This window comes from Salvelinus namaycush, chromosome 1 (assembly GCF_016432855.1).
Source record: "Salvelinus namaycush isolate Seneca chromosome 1, SaNama_1.0, whole genome shotgun sequence".
In the NCBI taxonomy this organism is placed as follows: Eukaryota; Metazoa; Chordata; class Actinopteri; order Salmoniformes; family Salmonidae; genus Salvelinus; species Salvelinus namaycush.
This window is the reverse complement of record NC_052307.1, coordinates 81,050,601-81,068,503: the sequence shown is the minus strand read 5'-3', so window position 1 is coordinate 81,068,503 and position 17,903 is coordinate 81,050,601. Positions and strand designations below refer to the sequence as shown.

At 43.0% G+C, this 17,903-nt stretch overlaps 1 protein-coding gene across 1 annotated transcript in view; it reads left to right on the top strand.

Moving 5' to 3' along the window:
* glceb (glucuronic acid epimerase b) overlaps positions 1-17,903 on the top strand; it is a 102,084-nt gene that overhangs the window by 78,412 nt on the left and 5,769 nt on the right. The window contains exons 4-5 of the mRNA XM_038996174.1: positions 5,721-5,972; positions 17,526-17,818. Of these exons, the coding sequence (XP_038852102.1) occupies positions 5,721-5,972; positions 17,526-17,818 (545 nt within the window). The remainder of the gene's footprint in view (positions 1-5,720; positions 5,973-17,525; positions 17,819-17,903) is intronic.

Genomic DNA, 17,903 nt, shown 5'->3' with positions numbered 1-17,903 from the left:
ACATGTTAGGGGGAGGACACCCAGACCCCCCACCAGTTTGTGCACCCCCACTTTTATACAAAGTCAGGCGCCCATTAAAAGACATGAAAAGACCTACAGGTGTGATTGAAGAATGAAGCCGGTGTTTAACATGGGCTTTACTACACAGAAAGCAGCAGTTGACTACTTGTGGGCACTTTAATCAAATCAGTAGGCCTATATCAATATTCTGAATAAAACCATGACATTAGCTTGTGTATAACCTTCAATCTGTTTTATTTATCTTTTCTCTACTACCTATTGTTCCTGCAGCCAGGATTCAACATCTTCACCGAATGTTTTCATAAGTTACTGCAGATAATTGCCAAAAAAGCAGTAGTAGCCTACCAGTATGCAAATTGGAGAGCTAAATGAACGACTCGATTCCTTCACCTAAAAGATCCGTTCAAAAAGAGCCGTTCGCGAGCGACCATCACCAGGCTACACTGACGAGTCACGGTCGAGGTCACTGGCAAGTCTCGACATCGGCTTGGAATCCTAGGAAAATACAAAGATCTTTTGGTTTACTTGTCCCGATGCGGTACCATGGACTTATAAATAGCAAAGTATGATTTATAAATGGCAAAGGGATCTAGAAGATTGACTTTTCAGTCATTTCGACACCTTTTATAAACTGGCCAACACTTGCTGTTTGGTCGTCAATCAAAGCACAGTAAATAGTCTATGGGCCGCTACTCTATGCTTGGCTATAGTAGGCCTATGAAACACGCAAAATAAAATAAATGAATATGCCTCAAAACAATAAGTGGATTTTAACTCATCGTTACTACTTGCATTAATGTACATTGGAAGTGTAAATTCACTCACAGGAGACGTTGAAGAGTATCACGCTCCTCCATGAAAAGAAATTTGACTGCAGCCAACCAGATCGCACAAAGATCACACGGGTACCGAGAGGCAGGACAGACAGCAGACTGACAATCCAGCAGTGTGTCCCTGTCATCTCTAGCTTTGTGACTGACAGGCGCCTGTCCTATAAATAGATCACTAGAAGATTCATGTCGTTCATTCGAGTGGGAGAAGGCTCTTCCGACTTTTCTGACTAGCGAATTGAAACTTTTTAAATGAAAAGAAGCCTAGTTAATTAATGAAGTGGAGAAAGTAGCCGGCTGACAGCAGTTTATCGGCTATTTCGCCGATGGTCGGAGCTTATGGAAAACTCTTATCAGGTGACGGAGTTGCTGCTGAAGTTGAATGAATCTTTAGGAGTTAAGTTCTAGCATGGTGTCATTACTGGAGAGAGAAGCTTTTCTCCTCAACCCATAGAGCTTTTCTTTATCACTTTCTAGTCGTGTTCTCACGGTCTTTCTCTTCCCCTAGTCTCTCTCACACACACCCTCTAATGATGTATATGACGCTCTTCATCCAGAGGAGTGTGTGTGGAGGGGGCTAAGGGCTCTCTGAATAGAATCTAGGCCAGACACTGTCGCCAAACCGAAGACTTAATTTAACTCCTGGAGCGTGTAGCAGGAGTAGCAATCCCCTGCCATGGTGCTTCCAGCTGCAGTCCTGGTGCCACGCAGCCCTAGTGTAAATGAAGTTTTAAGTGAGAATGGCTTGCATCATCTTTAAAGTCAACATAGCTCAGGAAGGTCTAAGCAATAGTCGAACCATTACAAGCCATTTTCACACCAAATGTTTTTTATTTTCTTTGGACAGTCTTCATGCGCCAGGTATCCTTTCTACATCAGACATGTCTTTTTTTTTACCCAGCAGCCCCTGAGAAATAATGGATGTGCACGCTGAGTGTTTGTGAGATAGATGGAGGGCGACCTGGCAACTGACTGGGTTTTGTAAGGAGAACTGAAGGCAGACTAATGAATACTGAACACTATGCTCCCAAATTCAGAAAACGTCACAACCTCAACTATTCCATTATTAAATATTGTAAACTCTGCCGTCCTTTTCTCTGGTCTTGCCGGTTTATACTTGATACTTAACTGTCTTTCTCTCATCTCTTGTCCTTAATCTGCTCTGAACTGAGGATAGCGGAAAGCAATATGGTGGATTCCCCTTTTTTTACATTGGGTACAGATGAAGGAAAGGAGATATGAGAAAGCTTCTTTAAACTATTGACACCCATTGGTCCAGTGTTGTCTTGTTGCACAAGAAAAAAAATAAACTGATTCACACCCCCTCACTGCTTAATGCAGAATAATCACCCCCACCACCAACACTATGGGCTAGCCTAACGCTAGCCGCTAATGTGATTGTCATGGCTAGTGGGTTCTGCTGTCTCTGTCATGAGCTCTTTAGGTAAACTATCTATTCATCAGGGTGCCACCCGCCAGGCAGCCCAGGCTATTTCTAGTGGGACGAGGAGGCTAGCCTCCGGGTACCTGACGTTGGAAATAGATTAGCTTGAATTTCACCTCACGGTCTGTCTCTGATCACTTAATGTGGCCATTTTCCTTTCTCTGTGTGCTTGCCTATTTCTCTGTCTTTGTTTCTAAAATAGGCCGTGTCTCGCTTCACTTTGTCTTCGCCCCCCCCCCCCCCCCCCCCTCGCTCTTTACATCTGTCTGTGGCTCTCGCTCTCTCTCTGCATTGCTCTCTCCCTTCTCTTTATAGGACTCTCCTTTTCTATCTTTGTGCTCCCAGCTATGAAGCTCTGCCTCTGTCTGCCGCCGCTCTCTGGTCTGCCGCTCCGCTCTCTGGTCTGCCGCTCCGCTCTCTGGTCTGCCGCTCCGCTCTCTGGTCTGCCGCTCCGCTCTCTGGTCTGCCGCTCCGCTCTCTGGTCTGCCGCCGCTCTTCTCACTGTTTCTAATTTAAAGATGAAGTTTGAAATATATAAATAATATATAAGTAATATTAAAACTTTATTTGTCACGTGTGTGTAGACCTTACAGTGAAATGCTTACTTACAAGCCCTTAACCAACATTGCAGTTCAAGAAGAGTTAAGAAAATATTTACCAAATATACTAAAGTAAAAAAGTCAGTGTGTGGGGGTACAGGTTAGAGGGAATTTGTACATGTAGGCAGGGGTGACGTGACTATGCATAGATAATAAACAGCGAGTAGTAGCAGTTTACAAAACAAATGGGGGGGGGGGGGGGTTGTCAATGTAAATAGTCTGGTGGCCATTTGATTAATTGTTCAGCATGCTTATGGCTAGGCTGGCTGCAGTCTTTCACAATTTTATGGACTTTTTGAGGATCTGGGGACCCATGCCAAATCTTTTCAGTCCCCTGAGTGGGAAAAGGGTTTTGTCGTGCCCTCTTCACGACTGTCTTGGCGTGTTTGGACCATGATAGTTCGTTGGTGATGTGGACACCGAGGAACTTAACTCTCGACCTGCTCCACTACAGCCCTGTCGATGTTAATGGGGGCCTGTTCTTCCTGCCTTTTTCCTGTAGTCCACGATCAGCTCCTTTGTCTTGCTCACATTGAGGGAGAGGTTGTTGTCCTGGCACTACACTGACAGTTGTCTGACCACCTCCCTATAGGCAGTCTCGTTGTTGGTGATCAGGCCTACCACTGTTGTCAGCTAATTTAATGATGATGTTGGTGTCGTTTGGCCACGCAGTCGTGGGTAAACAGGGAGTACATTAGAGGACTAAGTACACACCCCTGAGGGGCCCAGTGTTAAGGATCAGCGTGGCAGACGTGTTGTTGCCTACCCTTACCACCTGGGGGCGGCCTGTCAGGAAGTCCAGGATCCAGTTGCAGAGGGAGGTGTTTACTCCCAGGGTCCTTAGCTTAGTGATCAGCTTTGAGGGCACTATGGTGTTGAACGCTGAGCTGTAGTCAATGAACAGCATTCTCACATAGGTGTTCCTTTTATCCAGGTGGGAAAGGGCAGTGTACAGATGGCTTGATCTGTTGGGGCGGTATGCGAGTTGGAGTGGGTTTAGGGTGTCCGGGAGGATGCTGTTGACGTGAGCCGTGACCAGCCTTTCAAAGCACTTCATGGCTGCCGACTTGAGTGCCACGGGCGGTAATCATTTAGGCAGGTTACCTTCGCTTCCTTGGGCACAGGGACTATGGTGGTCTGCCTGAAACATGTGGACAGTCAGGGAGAGGTTGAAATGTCAGAGCATAGAAGGCATTTAGCTCGTCTGGTAGGCTCGCGTCACTTGGCAGCTTACGTCTGGGTTTCCCTTTGTAGTCCGTAATAGTTTTCAAGCCCTGCCACATTCGACGAGCGTCAGCCGGTATAGTAGGATTCAATTTTAGTCCTGTATTGACTCCTTGCTTGTTTGGTGGTTCATCTGAGGGCATAGCGGGATTTCTTATAGGCGTCCGGATTAGTGTCCCGCTCCTTGAAAGCGGCAGCTCTAGCCTTTAGCTCGATGCGCATGTTGCCTGTAATCCATGGCTTCTGGTTGGGATATGTATGAACGGTCACTGGGGACGACGTCGTCAATGCACTTATTGATGAAGCCGATGGTGGTGTAGTCCTCAATGCCTTTTGGTTGAATCCCGGAACATATTCCAGTCTTTGCTAGCAAAACAGTCCTGTAGCGTAGCATCCGCGTCATCTGACCACTTCTGTATTGAGTTAGTCACTGGTACTTCCTGCTTTAGTTTTTGCTTGTAAGCAGGAATCAGGAGGATAGAATTATGGTCAGATTTTCCAGATGGAGGGTAGGGGAGAGCTTTGTATGCATCTCTGTGTGTGGAGTAAAGGTGGTCCAGAGTTGTTTTTCCTATGCTTGCACATGTGATGTGCTGGTAAAACTGATATACATTTGCCTGGATTAAAGTTCCCGGCCACTAAGAGCGCCGCTTCTGCGTGAGCTTTTTCTTGTTTGCTTATGGCCTTATAGATTTGGTTGAGAGCCGTCTTAGTGCCAGCTTAGTTCTGTGGTGGTAAATAGACAGCTACGAATAATATAGATGAGCACTCTCTTGGTAGATAGTGTGGTCTACAGCTTATCATAAGGTACTCTACCTCAGGCGAGCAATACCTCGAGACTTCTTTAATATTAGATATCGGGCACCAGCTGTTATTGACAAAGACACACACCCCCACCCCTCGTCTTACCAGGCGTAGCATCTCTGTTCTGCCGGTGCATTGAAAATCCCTCCAGCTCTATTATCCGTGTCGTCGTTCAGCCACAACTCGGTGAAACATAAGATATTACAGTTTTTAATGTCCCGTTGGTAGGATAATCGTAATCGTAGGTCATCAATTTTATTTTCCAATGATTGAATGTTAGCTAGTAGAATTGATGGTAGTGGGAGTTTACTCTCTCGCCTACGGATTCTCAGAAGGCAGCCAGATGTGCGTCCTTTTCCTCTGTCTTTTCTTCACCCAAATGACGGATCTGGGCCTGTTCCCAGGAGAGCAGTATATCTTTCTCGTCGGACTTGTTAAAAGAAAAAGATTCTTCCAGTTCGTGGTGAGTAATCCCAGTTCTGATGTCCAGAAGGTATTTTCGGTCATAAGAGACGGTAGCAGCAACATTATGTACAAAGTTACAAACAATGCAACAAAAAAAAAATAGCACAACAGTAACTAATTGCAACTGATATCGAAATGATATCACAGTGTATCAAGAATCAAGTATCTCTGAAAACAAGACAGTAATTATTCAGTGGCGTCCTGGGTACTCATGCTCAGGCATGAACTTTAAACACAGGTAATGTCACTGCTTTGTGATGCTAGTGCCTCAACTGACCATGTTTTCATGTGTAATCACTGTTTCATTATGTAACCTCTCTCCCTCTCCCCCAGGTGTGCCCCTCTCCACCCAGTGGGGTCCCCAGGGCTACTTCTATGCCATCCAGATCGCCCAGTACGGCCTGAGCCACTACAGCAAGAACCTGACGGAGCGGCCACCCCATGTGGAGCTGTACGACGCGGCCGAGGAGAAGGACAACCGCGCGGGCTCACCCAGCGGGCCCTGGACGGTCCCCAAGGGCTGCAGCCTCACACGGCTCCACGACAAGGGCCGTGCCACCGCCGTGCGCCAGTTCAGTGCCCCAGGTAGGATGGCAGCAGCACATGTCTGTCGTACAGGGAGGTAGAAATAGAATGATATTCCTGTGTGTTTCTATCTCTGTGGTGGATAGAATGCAGTGGTTGAAAATGAGGCTGGAATGTTCTGCTCTATTCAGTTCTGTCCTCACCTCAATCTCTGTAGAGCTTTCTTATACCTTGATCATTAGTACATCATCAACCTCTCCTTGATCGCTCTTTTGTCTATTTTTCTTTCTCGCTCTCAACTTTGTCTGGCCATTTTCCCTCCTCTGCTCCATCTTTTTTGAAGGCTATTCCTCTCTCTACTCATCTTTCTTAGTCCCCATAGAATTACGCAGGTTAACGTTTTTTTCCTCATGAATCTTGTTCTTGAGGCAGCTCTGCACAGCCACAAAGTCATATTTTAACCTTAACCTTAATTCAAACCCAATGTGGACTTTTCAGCTGGCCTATCTAAAGGGAAGTTGCTCAGTTCTGCCTCCAGGACAAGACTCATGACGACAAACGTCAACCTACTAGAATGAACTCTCACAATCCCTCCCTCTCTCCCCCCCTTGGGTATCTGACAAGTGGATCAATGAGTTTCATTTGATTGGAAGCATGTGGGCCTACGCATCCCATACAGAGCAGATTGTGGTCACTACTGTATGTCTCAGTCGTCAATGGCAGAGAGGCGCCTGGATTCTGGGCGCTGATGCCCATTCTTTTGTTCATCATCCTGTAATGCAGTTTTCCCCCTGCAGCAGATCGAACCCCATTAACATTAGCAGGGCCATCTATAAGGAGACAGTGGAGTAATTGTTGTCACTAGCTAAGCCCCATCTGGCTAGATCTGTGGTCTATGAATGTGTGAGTGCTTGTGTATTTCGATAGGCCTAAATGAGTGTGTGTTGAGAGACTAAACAAGTCTGTGTGAGAGCGCAATTGAGTACCTGGGTTTGTATTTGTGTGTGTGTGTTGTCACAAACCTGCTCAAAGTGCGTAACAAAAAAGGAGACAACGACGAGATAAGGAATAACAAAATATATTTAACTAAAGTAAACTAAATATAATTAACAATGGTGTGTGTGTAGTCAGTAATCAGTAGTGTAAGTGAGTGGTTGCGTGCATAAATGTGATAATGAGGGGTGTTGAAAGGTGCCAACGCACACAACCAAAAACAGCCACAAAAATGCCACAACCAAAATCTGTGTCTGCATGGAGAGAGTCTCCTCAATGAATGGGGAAGAGGTGCATTTATCCTGGGACACACCCGAGCCCAGGTGTGTCCCATTTCGCTGACGACCCTCCCACCGAGGAAAACAAGAGCAAAGTGAAAGAATTCAGCAGACAGAGTGGGAGGTCGTCAGTGTGTCACGATACCTGCATTTTCATTTGGATACCAGGTTAAGTATCACAATGCTCGATACCAAAACCATACCACAGCTAAAACAGAAGGCATATTAGCCAAAGCCACAGAATGGCACTTGATCCAGACAGATGAACTGAGGTACTGCTCTGTTCAATCGCTGGGCATCTTTTGAGTTCAATATCATTACATTTGAAATGTTTTACGTCAGACTTCTTCATATACAGCCATGTATGTATTAATGAACCAATTTAGACAATCAATTTCACTTTGGTATAAAACAATGTAACTACATAACAACATCATGGTAATACCTTTTATGAATGCTAAATCTCTATTGATAAACTGGGGAAATCAAGATGTAGCCTAGGCCTATCCACAATACAGGTGAATGCATATTCAATAGGAGTGTGCATGCGTTGAGTTATTCAGCTTGTTTTGGCTGATTTCATGGGGTACAGATGACAATCTGTTTCCCTTCCATGTGACACTTATGTTATTGTACTGATCAACAACATTTGCATAGAAGTGGCTTCTTTTACAAAATTGCCACTGTCTCTTTAACTAGTAATGAAGTCGTTCACGAGCCAAGAGGGGTACGGCCTGTCGGAGCCCTCAGTTCTCTGAGGCAATAAATCTTTGACAGAGAGAGAGACGTGAGGGAGACCGATAAAGTGAATTAATTACGTTTTTGGTGTAAAGTTGGCCTACAAAGCTGGGAGTTACCGTTATCTTCTTGCATTGTAAAGTATTTTAGCCTGTATGGACGTTGTTTTGCGAACAGTAATTAACAGTTTCAACTTTTCTACATGCCGTGTCACATTATTCAAGTGTGTTAACTTCTGTGCAGCAGAAGGAGCTAAAATAATGCAGCCCAGACTCCCAGTGCAGGCTAGCAGTGAGTATGTGGAGCTAACATGATGCAGCCCAGACTCCCGTTGCAGGCTAGCAGTGAGTATGTGGAGCCAGCACAGTGCACTCCGTGGGGGACATTGGCTGCGCTGATAGACTTGATTCGTGAGACACATTTGACAGAAGTATCGAAAGTAACAAAAATTATAGTACCCAAACCGTTTTGTTCTAGTTTCTAAAAAGTACAGATGTTTTGGTATATTAGTGTGCCTTCAGAAAGTATTCACGCCCCTTAACTTTTTCCACATTTTGTCGTTAAAAATGTGGGATTAAAATGGATTTAATTGTAAAAAATAAATGTCAGTGATCTGCACAAAGACTGTCAAAGTGGATGAAAATGTGTTTTTAATTTATGGAAAATTTACACTAATATATCTTGATTAGATGAGTTAATACATGTTAAAATCACCTTTGGCAGTGATTACAGCAGTGACTCTTTCTGGGATTTTTACCATAGATTTTCAAGCTGATTTAAATCAAAACTATAACTAGGCCACTCAGGAACATTCAGTGTTGCTTGGTAAGCAACTCCAGTGTGTATTTGGCCTTGTGTTTTAGGTAATTGTCCTGATGAAAGGTGAATTTGTCTCCCAGTGTCTGTTGGAAAGCTGAACCATGTTTTTCCTCTAGGATTTTGCCTGTTCTTGGCGCTATTCCGTTTTTTTTTATCCTAAAAACCTCCCTAGTCCTTGCTGATGACAAGCATACCCATAACATGATGCAGCCACCACCATGCTTGAAAATATTAAGAGGTACTCAGTGATGGATTTGCCCCAAACATAATGTTTTGTATTCAGGACAAAAAGATAATTTCTTTGCCAATTTTCTTTTTTTAAAGTATTACTTTAGTGCCTGTTGCAAACAGGATGCACGTTTTTGAATATTTTTTTGTGTATTGGCTTCTTTTTCATTCTGTCATTTATGTTAGTATTGTGAAGTAACTACAATGTTGTTGATTCATCCTCAGTTATCTCCTTTCACAGCCACTAAAGAAAAATTATTTCACCGTTAGCTTCATGGTGAAATCCCTGAGTGGTTTCCTTCCTCTCAGGCAACTGTGTTAGGAAGGACGCCTGTATCTTTGTAGTGACTGGGTGAATTGATACACCATCCAAAGTTGAATTAATAACTGCAACATGCTGAAAGTGATATTCAATGTCTGCTTTTAATATTACACATCTACCATTAGGTGCCCTTCTTTTGTACCATTGGAAAACCTCCCTGGTCTTTGTGGTTGAAATTCACTGCTCGACTGAGGGACCTTAGAGATAATTGTGACTCGTTTCAGGAAATTAGGCATATTTCACGCGTCACTACTTCACAGGAGAGCCATTTGAACGTAAACCTTTTAGCTAGCTAGCATTAGCAGGCTCGCTAGCTAGCGTTACGTGTATGATCTGTGTAGTAATATTATTCATATCTGAGCCATTTGCATTGCTAGTTAAAGCCTAATGTTAGCTAGCTAACATTGAACCTGGTTGGTTAGCTACCTGCAGAGTAGTAACGTTATGAGTTGGGATTATGGTTCATTGTTTAGCTACATGTCTCCCTTCGTGGTCGGATTGATGCAAAGAAACCACGGCCCGAACAGTTTGTTTGTGTGTTTAACTCTGCCTGTAATCACGCTAGATGATTCAGAATCCATTGAAGAGCTTGAACGATTCATTGACGAGAGATACTTACGAACTCAAAGAAACACGTCGCTGGTTTTGGATCATTGTTAAGGACAACCAACCAACCAACCCAATCAACAAAACAAACCAAAACCAGGTTGGCCAATAGGTATCAACAATGGAACCAAACCATCCCCTAGTAAGAGGGCGCGAGTGGGGAGAGGTTTACTGATATGGATGTTGACTTGTTAAAATCCATCAATGAAAGGCTTGCCAAACTTGATATCTTGGATATATTACGAGAGGACATCAATGCATTATGTGCCAGTCTGGAATTCAGCCAATGTCAGATTGATGATCTAAGGAAAGAGAACACGGCGCTGAAAGGTTCTGTAGACTCTATTCATAGCAAGGTGGAGGTGGTGCAAAGGGAGAACAAACAACTTAAAGAAACCTTGCTTGATGTACAGTGTCGATCAATGCGGAACAATCTAATATTTTCAGGGATAACGGAGAATGACAACAGCAGAGGCTGTGAGGACACAGTACGAGACTTTATGTCAACATAAACTAAAATTTCCCACTGATGTTGTGCGTAATGTCACTTTCTCCAGAGTCCATAGGATAGGTAAGGCCTCTGGAAATAGGCCACGGGCTATTATTGCATGTTTTGACAAATTTAAGCAAAAGGAAATGACGAAGAACATGGGCAGAGAACTCAGAAACACTGATTTTGGAATGAATGATCACTTCCCCACCGAGATCAATGAAATATTCATATTCATATTTTGGCTTTGACCGAAACACATTTAGATGCATCTGTAAATGATGAGAAAATTAACATTCAAGGATATAGTCTACTGAGACGGGATAGGAATAGGAATGGTGGGGGTATAGCACTATACATTCAGAATCATATACATTAAGGTCATCCTTTCTCTTAAAAAGGTATGTCAAGTAGAGGCACTATGGGCTCAGGTACATCTGCCTCACCAAGCACCCATATTGGTAGGATGTGTGTAGACACCTTAGAGCTAGGAGGTCTATATCTGGATAACTTATGTACTGGGTTTGACCAGGCCACAGATAAATACATCTCTGTTGCTATCTTGGGTGATTTTAATATAAATTGGAAGGATCATAATAATTCAAATAGAACAAAATTGATGAGATATGCCAAGAACTGTGGTTTGAAACAAATGGTTAATGATACTACAAGATCTTCAATTAAGTTGGGTCATCGTTCAGACACATGCATTGATCTGATTTTCTGTAATATACCATTGCAATGCTTAAAAGCCAGATCAATGCCAGTGGGCTGGACAGACCATAATATTGTGACCATAACCATGAACACCAAGGTTCCAAAGAAACCCCCTATGATTGTGGTCAAAATGAATTTTAAAACATTTAATCATGAGCTATTTCTAAATGATTTGGCTGCTGTACCCTGGGAGCTGATTTATCTAGAGGATGGTTTAAATCACACTACAGAATGTTTTATTGATTTGCTCACTGAGGTAATGGACCATCATGCCCCAGTAAGAAAGAGTACAGTTGGTGCTCGTCCATCTCCATGGATTGATGATGAACTGGGTGAGGCTTTTTCTCAAAGAAATATGGCAAAAGTCTTAGCAGCCAAGTCAAAACTAGAAATTGATGAACAGACTTCTAGAACATTACCTAATTATGCAGTTAAATTGAACCGAAAGAAGAAAAAAATGTTATTTTACAACAATGCTTTTATTGATTGTAAAAATGATTGTAAAAAGGTATGGAACACAGTTCAGGGCTTACTTGGTACATCTATCTCATCATGCCCATCTAGTGTGGAGGTTGACGGGAGAATAATAACAAAACCAGTTGATATTGCCAATCATTTTGCAGATTTTTTTTACAAAGAAAATTAATTTACTGAGCAACAATGTAAACATACATTCTTCCAAACAAGCTATTGTCCAATGGATTGATGATCATATTATGAGCAACAAGATCTGCTCTTTTAGTCTGCAAACGGTGTCAGTGGAGGAGGTGTTAAACCTATTGAAGTCATTACCTGATGGTAAATCTACAGGTTATGGTCTTATGGACAATTTTTTGCTTCGCTGTGCTGCTCCCCAGATTGCAGTTCCACTGAGATACTTATTGAATTGGTCACTGGAAAAGGGGATGTTTGCAAATGTATGGAAGCATGCGAAACTGTGTCCTATTCTGAAAGACTGCAAAGAACCCATTACTCCTGCCAATAGTCGACCAATTAGTCTACTCCCTACACTCAGTAAGATATTGGAGGGTATTGTGAGTAGACAAATATGGGAGTACATGGAAAAGAATGATCTGATTACAGCCAATCAGCATGCTTATCGCAAAAAACATTCCACTACCACTGTATTGGTTGACATGACTGACCAGTGGCTCAATGCTATGGATAATGGCAGGTTTGTGGGTGTACTATTTTTAGATTTCAGTGCAGCATTTGATTTAGTGGATCATGAAATAATTTTGACAAAATGAATGCATTATGGTTTTAAGGAGGTAGCATTGAATTGGGTACAGTCATATCTAACTGACAGGAAACAGTCCACCTATATCAATGGTTAATTTTCTTCCCCTCATGTGTTAAACTGGGGAATACCGCAGGGCAGCTGCCTTGGGCCACTTCTCTATTTAATATATACCAACGACCTGCCCTATGCCTTAGTTGAAACTCAAGCTACTATATTTGCAGATGATACTACAATTTATGCAGCAAGACAATCGGTTCAACAGGTACAGCAAGCTTTACAAGGAGATTTTGAGAATATTAGGGAGTGGGTTTGCCAACGCAAACTTGTTTTAAACACCAAGAAAGACCAACATAACTTTGGTTGTTCCACTAGGAAAAGGCCAAAACAGCATGGGATACAATTGAGTATGGGAGGAGTACAAATTGAAGAAGTGCCAGAAACCAAACTATTGGGAGTGCAGCTAGACAACTGCTTATCATGGTCATCTCAAATAACTAAAAAACAAAACAAAAAAACAGCATGCATAATCAGAAGGATAGCTAAATATTTACCAGGGAAAATTCTTCAGCAAATAACACAAGCTTTAATTGAGAGTCAGGTGAACTACTGTTCTGTAGTCTGGGGAAATCCATCATCAAGTGAAGTTAGGAGGCTGCAGAATGCACAGAATAAAGCAGCAAGGATTGTTTTAAGGTGGAGATATGGTTCTTCTGTTGCAGTCATGCGCAGTGTTCTTGGTTGGTCATCAATCGATAAGATAATTGAAAGGAACATGCTTATTTTATTTCATAATATACATCATTTAAAACGGCCAAGTTCTATTCACAAAGGTATTCAGTTGGTAAGAGACAGACATTCTGTAAATACTAGGAATAGATTGTCCACTATCTGTGCGTTGTCAAGACAGAAAAGAGAAATAGGCAAAATAACATTTCGATTTAGAGCAATAAAGAAATTGAATAAATTAACTGAGCAAACCAGAAACCTTTCAATATATACATTTAAACATTATTTTAGAACTATTTAAATATAATACTTAGAAATGTTGTGGGACTATAGTAGATAAAGAATCAATATTTTTTAGATTGAGTATTTATTGGGTCATTATGTTAGTATATTATGTATGTTTGTAATAGTGTGTTATATGTGGAAATGTGTTCGTACTATAAATTGTATTTTAATGTTTAAGGACTCTTGGAAGATTAGTCCAAATGGGGACTAAAAGAGATCCAAATCTAAACAAGACTCCACTATGCAAGTAACCATGTCAATAGAATGTTCATGATGTCACTGCAACAACTGTTGATAGAGTTAGCTGGTAAATTCGCTCTGGCCATCTACTCCGATTTCAGAGCACTCTCGTCTGAGTGTGCCAGAGCACAGAATAACTGACAAATTTACGATAGCTTAACGCCAGTATCAGTAAACGTTGGCAAAGAAAATCGTAATTAAATTGTTGCCAGCACCACAGTTAGTCACCAACGTTCTGGATGACATAAAAACAGCCTAATCAGCTTTGCTAGGGCGAGTAAAATGGTCAGAGTGAGGTGTTCTCTCATGTTTTTGGTTGTCTGGAAGTAGCTAGCCAACGTTAGCTTGGGCGCTTGACTGCTGTTGTGAGGTCAGAACGCTGGGATGAACCCTACTCCTTGGGCCAGAGCGTCCAGTATGCACTCTGAACGCTAAGAGAGCGACAATCTGACAGCACTCTTGAGTTTAGGAGTTTACGACACGCCCAGAGCGCGCCCTCCTGCTCTTCAAATGAAATGATAAACACACCCGTAATAAAAACCAGCCTTTAGTCTTGATGTCTTTGATTGTTTAGAACATGTCCTTACATGTGAATCCTTAAAGAGATGGGTGGGGCTAAGGCTTAAAAGAGTGTGAACGATGCTGAAGGGGTGTAGACAAAGAAGAGCTCTCCAGTAGGTGTACCAAAACATTCAAGAGCCATTTTGTCATAAGTGAGGTTACAAGTTTATCAATTTTCAAAGCAAAATTACTTTCCCATTGTTCTGTAGGGTATGATATACCATTTTGTAGCTCTGAGTCTCTACTTTTATCCAATGTAAACATTTTTTTTATCAGGGTAGAATACTTATTGACTAATTTCAGCTTTTCATTTTTATTCATTTGTAAATAATTCTAAAAACATAATTCCACTGACATTATGGGGTGCTGTGTGTAGATCCATGACACACAATCTCAATTTAATCCATTTTAAATCCAGTCTGTAACGCAACATAATGTGGAAAAAGTCAAGGTGTGTGAATACTTAATGAAGGCAATGTATGTATTAGTGCACGTGTGCTGCAGACAACCTGGCATATTGTCTCAACCCGGTGATGAGCAGCAGCAGACAACCTATAGCATAGTGTCTCTCTCCCCCGGTGATGAGGAGCAGCAGACAACCTGGCATATTGTCTCAACCCGGTGATGAGCAGCAGCAGACAACCTATAGCATAGTGTCTCTCTCAACCCGGTGATGAGCAGCAGCAGACAACCTGGCATATTGTCTCAACCCGGTGATGAGCAGCAGCAGACAACCTATAGCATAGTGTCTCTCTCAACCCGGTGATGAGCAGCATCAGACAACCTGGCATATTGTCTCAACCCGGTGATGAGCAGCAGCAGACAACCTATAGCATAGTGTCTCTCTCAACCCGGTGATGAGCAGCATCAGACAACCTAGCATAGTGCCTCTCTCAACCCGGTGATGAGCAGCATCAGACAACCTAGCATAGTGTCTCTCTCAACCCGGTGATGAGCAGCATCAGACAACCTAGCATAGTGTCTCTCTCAACCCCGGTGATCAGCAGCATCAGACAACCTAGCATAGTGTCTCTCTCAACCCCGGTGATCAGCAGCATCAGACAACCTAGCATAGTGCCTCTCTCAACCCGGTGATGAGCAGCAGCAGACAACCTATAGCATAGTGTCTCTCTCAACCCGGTGATGAGCAGCATCAGACAACCTAGCATAGTGTCTCTCTCAACCCCGGTGATCAGCAGCATCAGACAACCTAGCATAGTGTCTCTCTCAACCCGGTGATGAGCAGCATCAGACAACCTAGCATAGTGTCTCTCTCAACCCCGGTGATCAGCAGCATCAGAGAGGAGATGGGATCTCGTCTGTATTCCCGGCCCATCATTTATTGATGGCAGAGTAATCACAGGGCCACAGTACAAATCCACTTACTCTCTGGGTTGCCTTAAGTAATGGATTTATGAGTGCATTAAAGAGCTGTAGAAACCTGGGGCCCTGCCTGCCAGCCTGCCTGTCTCTCTGTCTGTGCCTGTCTCTCTGTCTGTGCCTGTCTCTCTGTCTGTGCCTGTCTCTCTGTCTGTGCCTGTCTCTCTGTCTGTGCCTGTCTCTCTGTCTGTGCCTGTCTCTCTGTCTGTGCCTGTCTCTCTGTCTTACTCTTGTTTTCTCTGACTGAGGGGGCCATCCCTCTGCCTCTCCTTTTATCTCTTTCTCGTGTGTGCACTCTGTCTTTCTGAATGTTTAACAGTGCCTCCTCCTCCTTCTCCGAGTGTTTTCAGAGTGCTGTGGGGTGCAGACTTAGGAGGGAGGGAGCAAGGCTTAGCCGCTGACAAGGGGCCTGAACAGTTTGGGATAAGTTCAGAAGATGATCTCTGTTTGGAAGGAAGTGTGTGTATCTATACATATACAGTACCAGTCAAAAGTTTGGACACCTACTTATTCCAGGGTTCTTTTTTTACTATTTTCTACATTGTAGAGTAATTGTGAAGACATCAGAACTATGAAATAACACACATGGAATCATGTAGTAACCCAAAAAGTGTTAAACAAATCAAAATATATTTTATATTTGAGAGTAGCCACCCTTTGTGAAAAACCCTTGAATGAGTAGGTGTGTCCAAACTTTTGACTGGTACTGTATATGTGTGTGTCAGGGATTCAACATTTCCTAGTAGTATTGTCAAACTGTGTTCCATGCTGGGCTGCTGCCTAAGGAAGTGTTGCCGTGTGCGATGTGGACTGAATCCAGACAATAAAACGGAATTCAACAATATTCAAAAATGTATTGAACTTATCAGTAGGGAATCAACTAAATGTATAAAAGTATGTATTCATTTGCCCAAGTTTATCATGACATGAACAGAATGCATCAGTGATTCTTATTTCCTGCAACTTTCTGAAGAGGCATGGAGAATTCCTCTCTGTCTGCATGCTGTATGGATGGTGTGCGTCGCTATCACTTTGTGTAGCCGTTAGCGATGATGCTAATGAAAAATCTCCCGATAGATGGAAAGGCCTTCCCAAAAACATTCTAAATGAAATGTTAACTACAAAGTAGCCTCTGTTTACCAGGCAGAATATCATTGTTATTTACATCAATCCAGTGGGTATTAGTATTGTAAACTCTACCCACGTGTGACAATGCAAATGTGTGCTACAAAAAACATAGCTAAACAGCCTCTTGCTAGGTGCACACTGGAATTAAAGGGTGAATACACACTAAAATGTTAAAACATTTCCCCAGACTTCAAAAGTGGTCTCCTGATGTGGTTTAAGTATGGTTGTTGACTTAGATTATCCAATTTGTAGTTTTTTCGATTTTTTTTTAATAAGTGTGATTTTCAGAGTAAAAAACAAGGAACTGAAAAACAGAACCAATTACTGAAATTTGATTTTTTTTTTATGGATTTTTTTTTTAGGGCTGTAATTAGGATATGGGCCGAGCAGCACCTTTTGTCTATTTTCCTTCCCAGCCCCTCTCTCTCTCTCCCTAATATCTCTCCCCCCCCCCCCTCTCTTCCCCCCAGTCACTCTTTCTCACATACATACTAACAAGGATCCCATAGGGGGACTTTCTCTCAGAACCCATGCATCTGTTGGAGGGGGGGGGGGTTGACTTCTCAAAGTTCTATTACAATGCAAGCCTACAGATAGCTGTCCTTAGAATGACACGGTAGCGCTTTATGATGCTGCACGTTTAAGACAAACTGTCTTGGGTGTGATGGGCCTTTTTCTAAATACAGCGCTTTGTTACAAAAAAAATTCAGCTTCAAAATCTCCCTCAGCCTGTTCTTAACCATGAGAACAAACCCAAATACACACATTCTCATTAGTTCAGAGAACGTTGGACCCTAGTGACTACCAGCACTGTGAAACCATTAAACCCACCATGTTGTTTCTCCCTCCGTCACTACAGAGAACTCTGAAGGTGTCTCCCTCCCCCTGGGCAACTCCAAGGACTTCATCATCTCCTTCGACCTCAAGTTCACCTCCAACGGAAGCGTGTCTGTGGTGCTTGAGACCACGGAGAAGGGCGCGCCCTTCATCATCCACTATGTCACCTCCGCTCAGCTCATCACCTTCAGCGGCCGCGACATCACCTACGGCATCGGGCCCCGTGCCGCCTGGTCCACGGTCACCCGGGACCTGCTGACCGACCTGAGGAAGGGTGTGGGACTGTCCAACACCAAGGCCGTCAAGGCCACCAAGGTCAGCACCTTCAGTCTTAATTGTGTAGAGCAGGGCTCTCCAAACCCCAGTTGATTCAGTTTATCAACCAGCTAATTATTAGAAT